This window comes from Mya arenaria, chromosome 4 (genome assembly GCF_026914265.1).
Source record: "Mya arenaria isolate MELC-2E11 chromosome 4, ASM2691426v1".
In the NCBI taxonomy this organism is placed as follows: Eukaryota; Metazoa; Mollusca; class Bivalvia; order Myida; family Myidae; genus Mya; species Mya arenaria.
The window spans coordinates 34,459,829-34,474,766 of NC_069125.1; the positions used below are offsets into that span (position 1 = coordinate 34,459,829).

At 33.5% G+C, this 14,938-nt stretch overlaps 1 protein-coding gene across 1 annotated transcript; it reads right to left on the bottom strand.

Moving 5' to 3' along the window:
• Positions 1–243: 243 nt before the first annotated feature.
• On the bottom strand, positions 244–14,927 carry LOC128232371 (pyruvate dehydrogenase protein X component, mitochondrial-like). Its single transcript, XM_052945882.1, has 11 exons — positions 14,794–14,927; positions 13,011–13,088; positions 12,519–12,619; positions 11,600–11,814; positions 10,960–11,052; positions 8,965–9,125; positions 8,046–8,119; positions 7,230–7,367; positions 5,735–5,893; positions 4,596–4,660; positions 244–2,526 (listed from the first exon to the last, which is right to left on the bottom strand). The coding sequence occupies exons 1-11, from the start codon at positions 14,915–14,917 to the stop codon at positions 2,256–2,258; spliced, it is 1,479 nt and encodes a 492-aa protein (XP_052801842.1). The 5' UTR covers positions 14,918–14,927; the 3' UTR covers positions 244–2,255.
• Between the last annotated feature and the right edge of the window lie 11 nt (positions 14,928–14,938).

Consider the following 14,938-nt stretch of genomic DNA (forward strand, 5'->3'; position numbering starts at 1 on the left):
CATTTTCACCTGAAGGTCACCGCGACGTTGACCTTTGACTGATTTCAAAATATGTATCGGTCATCTACTGGTCATGACCAACCTGCATACCAATTATGAAGTTACTTGGTCCAAACATTCTATAGCAGAAACGAAATGTGACATACGGACTGACGGACAGGGCAAAAACAATATGTCTCCCCATAGCTGCTAAATTATGTACGTTTTACATTAACACTGTAGATAACCAACAACATATATTTTTCTTTTGTTTTTATTAGCACTTATGTAATTTAAACAAGATACAATCAATAACAAAATGTCAAAACAATAACTCAAAATATTCCATCACTCACTAGAATGCCTGGTAACCACATATAATAATCACCATTTGAGAAGTTTTTAAGAGTATTATTCAGTTCTTGCCATGAAATATGTTATTTCATGTTCAATTTAAGAAATTGAATATCAAACAAAACTCAAAATAATTTCAAATACTGCTTGTGCTGTATTTTGAACATTCTCTTTTCATTATTAAAATTATATCAATATTAGATTGACTAACCAAAACCATTATTATTGCTGATTTTTTCTTAGCTGAAATGAGTGATGGAATAGCTCAAGTATACACGCAGGTTTTCATTCTTAATTGCAGACAACATCAAGAGCAAAGCACTAATTCTATTCAGGATAACACAGAATGAACAAATAGAAAAATACTGGGGTATTTAGCTGTCTCCAAAGGCCATTCTGCTCCCTTTAAAGATGCACTCTTACTCCTAAAAAAGATGTACCACAATTAACACAATTGTTTTAATTTTTCCCAAAGGATGAATAAATATCAAAAACAATGGTTCTTATGGAGGATACCATGTTTTGAAGAAAGGTGCAGAAAACATGGTATTTTTACCATATGAGACCTTGATAGATGATTACTGTAAATCTTTTAGGACCCAACTGTCATACAATATTTGTGTGTTTTCAGCTTTTAAATACATGGTAACCACCTTGTTATCAGTAATAAGTATTTTCCGTAAATGCAAAATTTAGCAAGTAGTTCAAGGTTTATCACTCTAAATTCATTTTTGTTTTACATGCGTATGTATTGATTTTAAATACTGAGTGTCACTTTAATATGTATGATACCAAACTTATGGATTTATCTTAATTCAATATAGTTATTACGGCATGTTGAAATGGGTAAATCTGCGCACTAAATGGTGTATCCTTAAAATAGGATAAATTCTAGGTTAGCTTAAACCATGTTACTTATATACAGCATAAGAACAATTTAACGGTCTGAAAACCTTTTAGAAACTGTCCCTTAATTCATCTTTTAGCATGACCTACCACTTCCGAATTGTATCCCGAAATTCACTTCATTCCAATAGCTTTTTACTCCGAGATGTTAAAAAAAGAACAAATATAGCATTTTATATTAAAATAAATAATGTGAAGCAATGGCTTAAATTAACAAGCAGACATACAGTTAATATCCTCTCCAGCTATCAAAAGAGTCAGTTTTGTATTTGCACTTGTATGCCGTTGTACATGTTCAGTGGTCGAAATAGCAAAGCCAGTACTGGCTTGCTCAATTACTGTATTTACTATCGCAGGGCTTGCAAAAGCTTTTTTAATCCAAGCACCAGTGTAATAATTCTGGCTTTTTCATCCGAAAGTTTAATTTTTAAAACTGTGTTTTCCTTTGTTTTCCAAATGCAGCAGCGCCTCTGACTTAATTCTGATAATTTAGCATCCTTAAGTTTTAAAACTGATGTTCATTATTTAAAACAATTTGAAATATATTATCAAAGGAAATTGCAGAATAATTCATCCCCAACAAAAAGATAGAAACACTTTACATTCATAAATTAAATATAATGTAAAAAGAAAGATTCACTTCCTTATTTGACAAAGTTTTAATCTAATGTTTTAATTTGAATGATGTGTAAAAACATTGAGATTAATCATCAAAAAGAAATGCACTACATGTATAATTCATCTCCACATCAATGTCAATAGATAGAAAAAAACTTTCAATTCAAGCATCCAAAGAAACAGAATAACTTCATCATTTTACATCCATGCGAATGAACTTCTTAATAAAAATTTAAATTCCTATTTCTAAATCCTTTCTTCATATGTCCTGTCTCTTTGATGCTGGCCAACCACTCAAATTTATCATCCTATTTCTAAATCCTTTCTTCATAATATCTCCAGTCTCTTTGATGCTGGATTACCACTCAAATTTAACATCCTATTTCTAAAACCATTCTTCATAATATGTCCTGTCTCTTTGAAGCTGGCCGTCCACTCACAAGTAAACTCGGATTTTCAATAATGTCTCTAAAAACTTCCAAGAACAATGATGCCTCTGAATCGTCAATAACTCGTGCATCATACGATAGAGTAACTGCCATGCGAGATTCTGGTTTGCCATTCTGGCCAATCGCTAGACGAGACGAGCCAACTGCCAGGATCGCTGTCTGAGGAGGGTTAATCACTGCAGAGAATTCTCCAATACCGAACATTCCTAGGTTAGATATTCTGAAAATCAGAAAATGCTTTTTTTCAATTATTTTGGTACATGCTTTTAAAGATACATAAGTTTTAGTTATGGTTTTTGCTTTCATCAAATTTACAAGTCTTAACCAAACCTAGCAATGTATTGATACCAAATTCTTGAAAAAGGAAAGAGGTTTCATACATGTGTATGGCTTACTCCTATATCCTAGACAATTAGACATATGATATGTTTCTTTGTAAAAACATCTGGCTTGTTAAAAAATAAATACTGTTGAACCAAGCCTTAACATTTATCATACAATAAAAAAGTAAATTATTTTTCATGCTTTTATTTCCAAGTCACATATTCATTTTTATGTTATGTTAGTTTGTTATTGATGTCGGAAAATAGCTCAATGAGCTAATGTTTCTTGTCATATACCCATCTTTAGAGATTCTTGTATCTTGAATCTTGTATACAATACACTATGGTAAACAAACAAACCGCTTTAAATCATAAATCTGTACACACTTTTGTGCAAACAAATTAGCACATTTCTAACAGTCAATATACGCAAATAAGACTACTGAGTAACTAACTCGAGATAAAATGCTCACAGAACCTCTTGTTGTTGCCAATACCAAATGATAACCAGTGTCATTTGGCCGATTGCTCAGTGCTTTGTTAAAGGGGCTAGACACCAGATGGTCACAATATCGGCGAATACATTATTTCCACAAGACGAGCCTCGAATTATCAATATGAACTAGTATGAGGCCAAATAATAAATAATTTTACAAGATTTGTAGCTGTCTCAGTTGAGTTAACCCATTCAAAATTTATGCATAAGGGTTTCCTAGATTATAGTGTGTATATTTAGCATGTGAAAGTCAGGTGCTTTAATACAGATACATATACCAACGCTATTTTTAAATTGGTAGACAACCCCAGTAAATTTTGAATTGTGCGTCATAAGCGATGGAATTCATCAGTAATAAGATTTAATGCGTTGTACACAACAATATCAATTCAATGTTAGTTTTTGATTTTTTTCTTTTCTTCTTTTGTATCAATTGTATCATCTGGCGTTGTCCCTTTAAAGTTAACAACATTGCCAACTAATGAATGTGAACTATTTTATGATGTGCTCATATCTTTGCATAAGACAAGTACAGCTAAAACAGCTGCCTCAAATCTTGCTAGAAATACTACAGATCACACGGGTATCCATTAAACTTCCAGTGCTGTAACGATTTGAAAGTTAACAACGATGATGTTAACAATGTTGTTAACTTTAACAGAGTTCTGAACAATCTATACATTGTTAAATATGACTGCATATATATGACAAATATACAGAGAAAGAATCTAAGAGAAAGAAAAAGGTAGTATTCAATTTAATTTATTTTTTAATAGAACTTCTGCTCATTGTCAAATGTTTCCATATCAGTCTCTATTTAACACAATAAAACATTGGCCAGTATCCATAGAACACCTCATCCTATCCTAAGAACTTTATATATTAAGAACTCATATATTTGATCACATTGATATTATTTGGTATAACGGTTAATATTAAATGGTAAACATATATGTCATTTATAATTGTTTGTGTGAATGAACATTTGGGCAATCAAAACAGAAACCAGAACTCATATCATAATTATGACCAGTGAGGTTTCAGTGCTCCAGCCAGGATATGAAAAGGGCAGGGTGCTTGGTCAGAAAGGGCACTTTTGATGCGCATTGAATGAGCCTTAATTGGGCATTAATTAATAAAGGCCAAGGTTCAATTCTTATTGTGTACGAGCTGTAATTACTTTCAATACTAACAGCTTGTTATGAATACCTAACCTGTTATCTCTACTTTAGTGTCAAAATAAATAATTATGTATTATTTCTATGCTTAATTCTGAAATTTACTCTGTCAAACAAAAGCGCACAGCAGGGTGTAGTAAAAGGCAGCAGGGTGCCGAAAAGGGGCAGCGTGGTGCCCTCCCCTGCTATTTATGCCTAGCTGGAGCACTAATGTTCAAATTGGGAAAGTAACTATTATAAAAGTAAACAAATGACTAAAGATGTTTTATGAATACGCAGACCCTGCACTTACGTGAAAGTTCCTCCTTGAAACTCATGCAGTTGAAGTTTATTTGCCCGGGCTCGCTCAGCCAGATCCTGTAATCATACATTTAAATGACAAATAGATATCATACAGTCGTTTAAATCTTAATAATGCTCGTATGAAAAAATATTTGTGTGCATTTTTAACAGGTATCGTATATAACTATAGTTATAATCATAGGAATAGTTTTACAGCAAACAAGTGTTTAAAGCCTGTTTTATTTTTGGTTTGGTTAAAGCTATCGAAATTGTTCATAAATTGGAAAATATTTATCCAAAAATCGTCAAATCCATAATAGAGCAAGATGCCCGACTTGCAGTGGAAGAGTTTCAGGGATAAATCTGTCAAGTGTGTTTGATTTTAAAGAAAAAAAGCAAAGGTTTGCACACAGTGTATACTGCATTTGTTGACCTCAGAACAGAAGCTGGCACATGTTGAAAAGGCATTAGCGTTGCTTTTCAACTTCTAACACAAGGACCCTCAGCGGTTAAGAGAGATTGTCACTGGTTATGAAACATGGTTATATTCTTTTTAGCCAGCCAGCAATGGTGGTGGGTCAAATTAATAAGCATCCAGTTATTGCTAGATGCAGCAGGAGTGCCAGCTGGATCATTTAGGCTTTTATTTTTACAGTAAGGGGATTGAAGCCCGAGTCCCAGTACCTGATCCCAGTAGTGTCAAAGGCATATTTTATAGGGATCAAATTCTCTCCACTGATATTGACCACGATAATATGAAGTGCCCATATACCAGGGTGAGCGGTTTCAAGTTGTTGCAATAAACTCAAAGTTGTGGACAAAAGCAAGACCTATCACTTTGTGACTTCTGGTTGAATCCTCACATCAAGTCAGCTTTGCAGAAGTCATTTTGAGACGTACAGTGTCGTTGAAAGTGCCTTATAATCAACAATATACTGAGTGAAGCTCTTACATAGGGATTTTCAGACTGGATCTCACTGCTCAAGTGTAGAAGCAAAAAAGGAATACTCTCAGAGACGTAAAAAGACCTTTCTGCCAAGACACTTGCAATAACAGTAACACAACGTTGTTGCCAATACATATAAAATGCTCCGAATACATAAAATGTCCAAAATGGTTAGGTTGATAACAAGTCACTATTCTCCCTACCTTAACTGTTGAAGAGATTTCGTCTACAGCGAGCTGTGGTGTATTTTGAACTATGGGCGTAATTAAGCCATTGTCTGTGGCTACTGCTACACATATGTCCACATTCAACATGGAGGCTGGTTCATCATTCTGCCACACTGAATTCACCTGTGGTACCCTCTGAAAAAAATTACATTCCGACCATGAATGAGATTTATATGGACTGGACACAACCTATTTTCAATAAGTCTTGTAAAGCAAAACATACTAAGCTAATAAGGTCTCTTTGACCTAGACCTTGAAGGTTGGGACACAGGTCTTGTGGGCAACACATTCCCATGCTATGATGGTCAATTTTGCCAAATGTTTTAAAATCCAACAATGAATGAGAAAGTTATGGACTGAACACAAACTATTTTCAGCAAGTCTTATATAGCAAAATACACTAAGCTCAGAGGGTTGCTGTGCCCTTGACTTTGAAGGTAGGGACACAGTTCTTGTGCACAACACATCCACATGCTATGGTGGTCACTTTTGCCAAATGTTTTAAAATCTGACCATGAATGAGAAAGATCTTATAGATTGGACAGAAACAGGACAGACTTCACTTTGAGAAGTGGCAGTATAATTATTTATGATAATTTTAGTTTACAGCAGTTAATATTAGCTTGACTGAGTCAAGCTGACAGCTTATAACATGTGTAGAATCACGCTCGAGTCCATCTCCTTAGTAACAACAAGTACTTACGTCATGAAAAAGTGTGCCCTGTTTGGCTCAAGCCCTTAATCCCATGGTAAAATAATAATAGTCAGAACTCAGAAGAATAGCTACTTGTTAATGATTCGAAATCTATGCATTCACTGAACATTATTAATTATCACTCATCAGCTTATGACAAAATTCATCATAAAATGGGAAACCAACAAGACACAGAAAACATTATCATGCCTAAGTCCTTTCATTTCCAATAACAGTCATCAGAATTAGAGTTTTGTATAAACAGGCCTGAATTCTTATACTATTGCTGGGCATCAAAGTTTTGAATAAGTCCTGCTATATAAAATTCAGAATTTGAGACCAGAGCAGGGCTTGCATGCTTGTGTTAATTTCGACCACTGCTATACAACATATAGTAAACATCAGCGTGTCACAATTTTAACTGTTATCCCACACTGTTTCCCACTAGGACACTACAATCTGCTGACATGATAGTACAATGAGATGCATGGTTATTCTTCTACTGATTTGGCTGTGCAATTTAGGCCCTTTGTTTATATTTTGGTATCAAACAAGTGTTGCTCTGTGAATTTAGTAAAATATCAAACCCAGATTTAAATAAATAAATAAATTAAGCTTTGTTTGGAATAATAAAATGAATATTGCCCCCCCCCCCTCCCTTGAGGGGAAGAGTGCATGTTGTCAACCCTTGGCATACACTGTCGTTCTTGGCTTATGCCTTCAGTTGACAAGATGGACTGTTCAACTCAATTAAGACAAAATTTATAAAATACTTACCTGCAGAGCCAATGCAGCTGATTTTATGATGAAGTCATTGACAGAGACTTTAATGCTGTCTTTTATGAGTTGTTTTCTAAGGGCAGTAACTGGCCCAACATTGCAATCCATAGTCGCGTATGAGTGAGGGATTGTTGTCTGAAACAGAATGACAAAACGAGTATAATACTGAACATTTCATTTTTGTGACAATAAGAGTACCGTTTAAAACATAATTGATGCAGTTCCTTCATAGAAATCAAATGCAAATAATAAATCTTATAAAGATGTCTAGTTCAATAGTTTTTTATGGATACGATAAGTATTCATTTTACAAAGAAATAAAGTATTTCTGATGTTTCAATTAAAAGCTTTATACATGTACATAAGGATGCATTTAACTATACTGTCTTAGCTTCTTTATTAAAAATGATTTGTCTATGTAATTATTTTGTTGTTAAATACAACAATAATATTTAATAGTCACATTTGATTAAGGCCAAAAAAATTAAATTGTGTGGAAAACATCCTGTCCAAAAATAGGTAAGGTAGGTAGATTTTTTTAATATTTTTCATAAAGCTTTACGTAATAATATAATTGTCATCATTGGGGAATTCCATTAAAGTATTCCTCAGTATAAAGCTATTAAAGCAGACACACAAAATATTGATTTCATATATATATATCTATTATTCAATTATTATCTTTGTAACCAACAGACTATGAAAACAGTCAGGTCGGTGCCTCTTTCGGAGGTAGGGTCGGGTAACCTGAACCAGAGGTATTTTTTTAAGGTTTTTTTGGAGTGATTATTTTTGCTAGTACACATGTACTACCTTTGACAGTGTGAGACGTTTTGCTATGGTTGATCTCATTCCAGTGTTGGGGATGTCAATATACTCTTCTCCATCTGAAATCAACGGAGAAAGCATTTTAGTTTTTTAATTCTTTCAAATAAAACACTGTATCCTTCATAATAGCCATTGTTTTGATATGTATTCAACCTTTTTCGGTAAGTTAAAACAATTGTGTTAATTGTGGTAATTCTTATTTGGGAGTAAATGTGCATCTCTAAAGCTGCACTCTCACAGATTGAACATTTTGATAATTTTTTTTATTTTTTGTCTTGGAACGACCAGTTTATTGCATAAATATCTGAGAACCAGTGAAAGACTGATGACAAAAGATCAGATCACAGATTTTTATATATCCTCTCCAAAATGTATGTTTTATGCAGTTTTCTTAAACCGTTAGTAACGGTTTAAGCCATAACACATTATATCTGGAATGGAAATATGAAATCTGCGATCTGAACTTTTCTCAACAGTCTTTCATCACTTGTTTGAAGACATTTACGCAAAAATATTCCAATTCCAAGACAAAAAATAAGAGTTGGAAAAACGGTATATCTGTGAGAGTGCAGCTTTAAGATTTCGCAGCTTAAATATCTGTTCTCTTTTTAACTCAAAAGTATTTTTCATTTCTAGGCCAAAATAAGTTTGTACAAATAGTATTTTATTCAAGTATAATTTTGTTCTATCTTTGTTTATACATAAAAATAAAACCCCTTACAAATGATACTAAAATAATTTGAAGTCACCTGGCATTCACATCATTGACTAAGCATAGCATACTTTAATTAAAATGTTTAATAGTGACATATTATAAAACTTGCAACAGTTACATGGATGAAGTATAATTTTATTTTGATTCTTATATTCCGATCGTGCAAAGTAAAGTCATAGAGCTACATACCAAATTCTGGTACAAGTGTGGGCACATATCCCCCTGCTGCAGATGTGTCAATCATTGTTGGTTGGGCAGGTGCCCCAGAGGGGGGTGGGGACTGGGGAGCATCGCCAGAGGGAGGTGCCTGTCTCTGGAGATTTTTTGCTTTAATTACCTTTAAGACATCTCTGCAAGCAGAAACCATACACGTTGTATTAAGTGGTACAATGCTAGAGGGGGGTAGGGCCGAGGGAAAATTGCCCAAGGGAGGGACCTGTCATTTGAGGTTACCTGCTCTGATTATATTTAACACATCTGTGCAAGTAGAAACCAAACAAGTAGTATTAAGTGGTACAATGCTAACTTAAGAATTATTTTGACAAGATTCAAAGGACCTGCTGCTAAAATGTATATTGCCATTACCAACATTACAAAATAGGTCTCTGCCCAAGACAGGTATAACTCTTTCTATTTTATATAGAGTAAGTTTGTCTTGCATAGAGACCTCAACAGGGTTTAAGTTTTGCAAGACTTTTAAACACCACGGCCATTTCAAGTAATTTAAAACAAGAGGGCCATGGTAGCCCTAAGTCTCTCACCTAAGTGAAAGTTTTAAACCTTTTTTTATGAAACCGAAAGAGTTTATTCGTTTATGGCAATGCAACTACGGATAAAACTCTAGCAAATTTTGTAGTGGCTGAGGTCATCAACATTGACACAAGCACAACATTGATATTTGTTTTTAAAACTGTACAAATGGTCCACATTTCATTTCATTTCTATAGCTTCAAAAATAAGAAAGTAGGTCAAAGGTCATAGTCAAAGTAATCAAAGTACAACATTGATATTTCTTTTCAAAACTGTTCACATGATCCATGGTCCAAATGATATTGATGTAGCTTCAAAAATAAGAAAGAAGATAAATGTCATAGTATAGGTCATCCAGCACTACATTGATATTTGCTTTCAAGACTGTACACATGGTCCAAATTCAATGCTAAAATTTCAAAAATAAAAAAGTAGGTCAAACGGTCACAGTCAAGGTTCTACAGAAACATATCCATGCTATCTAGAGATCTCAACTATACATGTACATGTAGACGGCATAGGATGAACCATATACATGTATAAGAATAGAATCAATCTTCTTCAATGTGCTAACAAAATATGTGTACATTGTATATTGCATGTTCTTTGATATTTAACCAGGGATTGTTTTCAGGCGATAATATACTAGAAACAGTCAGCAAGTTTAGACTTTTGATGAACACGCCTAGCTTCTTACATTAGTGCTCAGCACCACAATTGTTAACAAGCCTTGCTTTATAAAATCCATAATTTGAATAAGCCTGGTAAACATTTTTACCAGCGCAGGTCTTATAAATTTGTGGTTATTTTGAACACATTGGATATAGCATTAACAGCAATAAATTAAAAACTATACATGTCTGATTAATTTGCCTTAATATGAGACAATGTATAGAATCATAAAAATATAGAAGAATGTTGCGCAAGCATTTGTTTCAAATTCTTAAGTCAAGTCAGCCCATGACTTTGCCATTCTTAACCAGAGTCGAATGCAAAATAGAGTTATCCAAATTGGTCATTAAAGGAGTTTGGATGGTTGAGTACCATTGCATAGTCTCAATGCAATATATCAAGCAGTTGCTGAGATATTAACTAATGTGAGCTTACATAAAAAGCTGTAACCAGAATTTCTAAGTTGGATAATAAAGGCCCAAAATTTGCATTACCTTCAAATAATTGTTATCTAACTTCATTAATTAAGTAGGTTAGATAGTTGGGAATACATCGATCTAAAGTTCCAATGCAGTACATAATGCATTTGCTGAGATTATGACTTGAAGGTGATTACATGCAAAACCTCAACCACCTATGCCGACGCTAGGATGAGTAGTATAGCTCTCTTTATTCTTTGAATAGTTGAGCTTAAAATGGATCAAATGCATCTTGATTTAGTGTCACTTTAACATAGAAACTCAATATTCAAATCTGTGTTACCCCTTTGTGATTCTGCCTTGTGGACCTGCACCCTGAACGTCTTTTACATGAACTCCATACTCTTCCAGTAACTTTCTTACGGAAGGGCCAATACTGAAAATAAAAAAAATATATTACTATCTTTATTATAAATACTTGTTTAATCAGATGAGCTTTGATAATAGACATGAGTTCATGCTAATATGTCTTTATACTTTTTAATGTTTTTTTTTTAACTTTAAACAACTAATAATGAAGAAGTTTCCAAATGAGATGCTTATCACATTTCTTTGCAAATTATTAAATAAATAAATAATCAAAATGAAAATCATCCTATAACATGCTGGTATTAACATATTGTTCTAATTACAAACCAAGTTTGGGGTGAAAAAAAACATCCTAGTGACATACATGTTAATAACCATGATTGATCAGAAATAAATATTCATTATTCAATTGTACATAGATTTACAATGCAAATTTACACATATTTTCATCAAGAAAATAGTCAGCTTCAATGAACATGTATTTCTTGTGTTTTGACTAGCAGTAAACACCATTTTCTTTTCTCTGAAAACAAGAAATCTTCAAGATAAATACTATATGTTAACATGACCACAGAGTTCTAGACATCTAATAAACCTAACAAAATAAGGCTCACCCAGCCCCATGTAATTCGTCATGCCCTATCTTTGTTGCCCCTGCTAGAGGTTGGATGGGTGTGTCAGGAGTTGGCTTGTCTTGAGTGGGTGGAGCAGGAGAGGATGGGGCAGCCTCTGTTTCAGCGGGAACCTCCACATTCTGCCAGTCATCACCCTCCTCAACCATGATGGCGATTAATGCGCCAACCTTGATGTCTGTGGTGTTTTCTGGCTTCTGTTTGATTAAGTAAAACACTAAATTACTAAAGAGTGTTCAGCAAATGTATACCAATGAATGTCCTTTAAGTCTAATCAATCATTGGGCATAACTCTATATTTATTCAAGCCAGGGCCTTGCTACACATTCACATTTCATGTATACATTGGGTCATTGGAATATATTAAAAAATAACAAACAACAAATTGAAATGCCAGTCATTGACATTAGACTTTTGGATGAACAAGCCCAAATTCTTACACTATCACTTGGCATCATCAGAATTTGACCACTGAAAGGTTTGTTCGATACCAACCACAACAGTGATGACAGTGGTGACAACAATCAAGCAATGAAGGTTATGATGACCTTTTAATAATACTTCCCCCTTGTTTTGGAAAATAGACAAGCTAAAACTCAGCTGCTTAAGGTATTAACAAAAGAAGACACATTAAGTTGTATTCAGGTTTTTTTCTTTGCCTGCCTCGATTAAAAATTTGCTCCCCCAAAATTGGAATATTCAATTTCTGTCAATACAATCTTTAAATAGGCAATAAAAATTTCCAGGAGTAACTTGTCAAAGTTGGGGATTTCCTATGACTTATAAGAATTTTTCCATCAAGTATGAACCTGAGTAAAAATATCTGACTGCCATGAAATGAGTAAGAAAAAAATGCCTGGTACTGAAGATTACACATTTGTATTTATAACATGAATCTAACCAGAATTTTGGCAAGTATTCCGTCATCTTCAGTATCAAAGGAGACAACAGCTTTGTCAGTCTGTACATCACATAAGACATCACCAGCGTTGATCACATCGCCTACAACATGGAAATGTTGACATTAAGTGTCAAAAAACAGTTATGCACTCACTCACAGTTTCACATAATTTCATAACATCTACATTAAAAAGAATATATTGAAATAAAACATTTCACACTTTAAATAGCAAGGACCAAGCTAAACTTAAATTGTAAACAATGATAACTATTTAAACAAATTTGAAGTTCAAATTAAAATAATTTTTTTGATGATATTCTATCCCTTAAGTTTCTCTTTTTCGTCAGCCCCAAAATAGACTAGGGCAAAGCTTCATGGAGACTATAAAGCTCTGTTGTCTTCTAGCTTGATCTCAGAGCTGACAATATAATTTTGCAATGCCAACATGAATTTAATAACCATAACGTATGATTAATTAATTGAAACAACTACCTTCTTTCTTGTACCATTTCACAATAGTTCCCTCTGACATTGTCGGTGACAAGGACGGCATACATATTTCAGAAGATGCTGAAATTTAAATGTATTACTTTTAGACATTTTTTTTCCATATTTTATTTTTATTAAAATTTGAATGTCAGGGTTGTATTTTAATACCAGTCAACAGATAATTAGGATATGAAATCAACATATGTTCACTTAGCTTAATGTTCACATTGGTAATGATTTAATTTGTTAATAGGGCGCACCATTACCACAATACATTTAATATTTTTTCAACTGACAACCATTTTGACCTGAAATCAAAGAATACCACCTATATAGAAACACCAACTCCTATGCAATGATCAACCTAGACGAGCGTTGTGTTTTATAATGCAAAGGGAAGGAAGCACTTTGCCTTGTTCTTAATCGATACATTTCTGAGTTTCGGATTAAGCTCATCATGTAAGTAAAACAAAAGTGTGTGTGTCCTTCAACAAATGTATACATGTTTGTACTTCAATGTGCCAGTAGACTTTAATAATCGCCAGGAAACTTCATTGAATAAAAACAAGATAAAAAAAAATCATTCTGAATGGCTAATTCAATAATATGTTACATCCTGTAAAATGATAACATTGTGATGTCATGCAGTGTTATTGTAGACAATTTAAAATCAAATAAAAAATGCAAAATCCATCTTTGATAAAAACATTGAGTAGTCTGACAATGAAAAAAAGACAATTTCGAAATATAGTTGGATATTTCTGAAGAAAGTTTAAAACACAGGTTATGCTTAAATTGACCAATAAACCTTTTAAAAAGTATAAAAAAAAACTATAAATAGTTGAGTAGTCCAAATAATTGTACGTTGACAGATTTTTTTTAGATTTTTGATATGGCAAATCCTTCACGTACAAATTGTTTAGTATCAAAAGTGGGTAGTTGTTCCGATCAGGATTCCGGGTTAAAGCATATAGCGTCTATAAAATATCATAAAAACAAGAAATATTACCAGATAATGTTATTTTATATTAGTTCCGTACGCACACAAAAAATATCCAACTTATAATTATGAGTTTGACGGCTTTTCTTCATTTCATTCTGTCAAAACGTAACGATATTATACATGAAGGGCACCTGCAAGGCTTCAGGGCACAGTTTTAAATCGCTCGGAACATTTTGGCCATGGCCGAGATGTTACGATTGTATAACGAGGTCTATCTCGAAGCTTTGTCGGAGGAGGCCGAGTTATTACGATTGTATCGAGTTGTTCCCCTTCGCATAATTGTTATCTGTGTCAGTCAACTTTCGTTTTATTAGAAAGGTAAACAACTTGTTTTAATGCATTAAATGCTTGTTTAGTGCAAAATAACATTTCACTTACATGGCAAAATATGAATTTAACTCTTTATGATCCATTTCAACCATAAAATACTTCACTATAAACAATTTCAATACCCCCGTTTTTGGCACATTCCCGTTTAGACGTTAGGGATTGGAAGAATCCCGTATAACACGTCTATTATTTTAGACTAATAGTTGAGTGACTACAGTTTCTACTGGATTATTTCCCCATGAGCAAAAAACAGTTCATCAATTACTTCAAGCAGATTCAAATCAGTTGAAATTATCCACATCTGTGAGCACTAATTGTATTCAAGGCCAACAAGAAAATGTGTTATCCGAAACTGATTATCCGGTTTTTAATTAAGTTCAGTTTAATGTCAAGGTCTCAATCCTTACACCATATTACTGCTTATCAAATGAAATGTCCTTCAAAAAAACTAACCATATTTTGATGAACTGTTATGAAATTCATTTTTCTTTAACAAGTAAGCAATGTTTGCAGTGTATCTGGGTGAAAACGCTGTTTTTCTAATGACCCGACTAAGATTTAACACTGCAGACGCCATTTTGACGGGTACATGGACTGG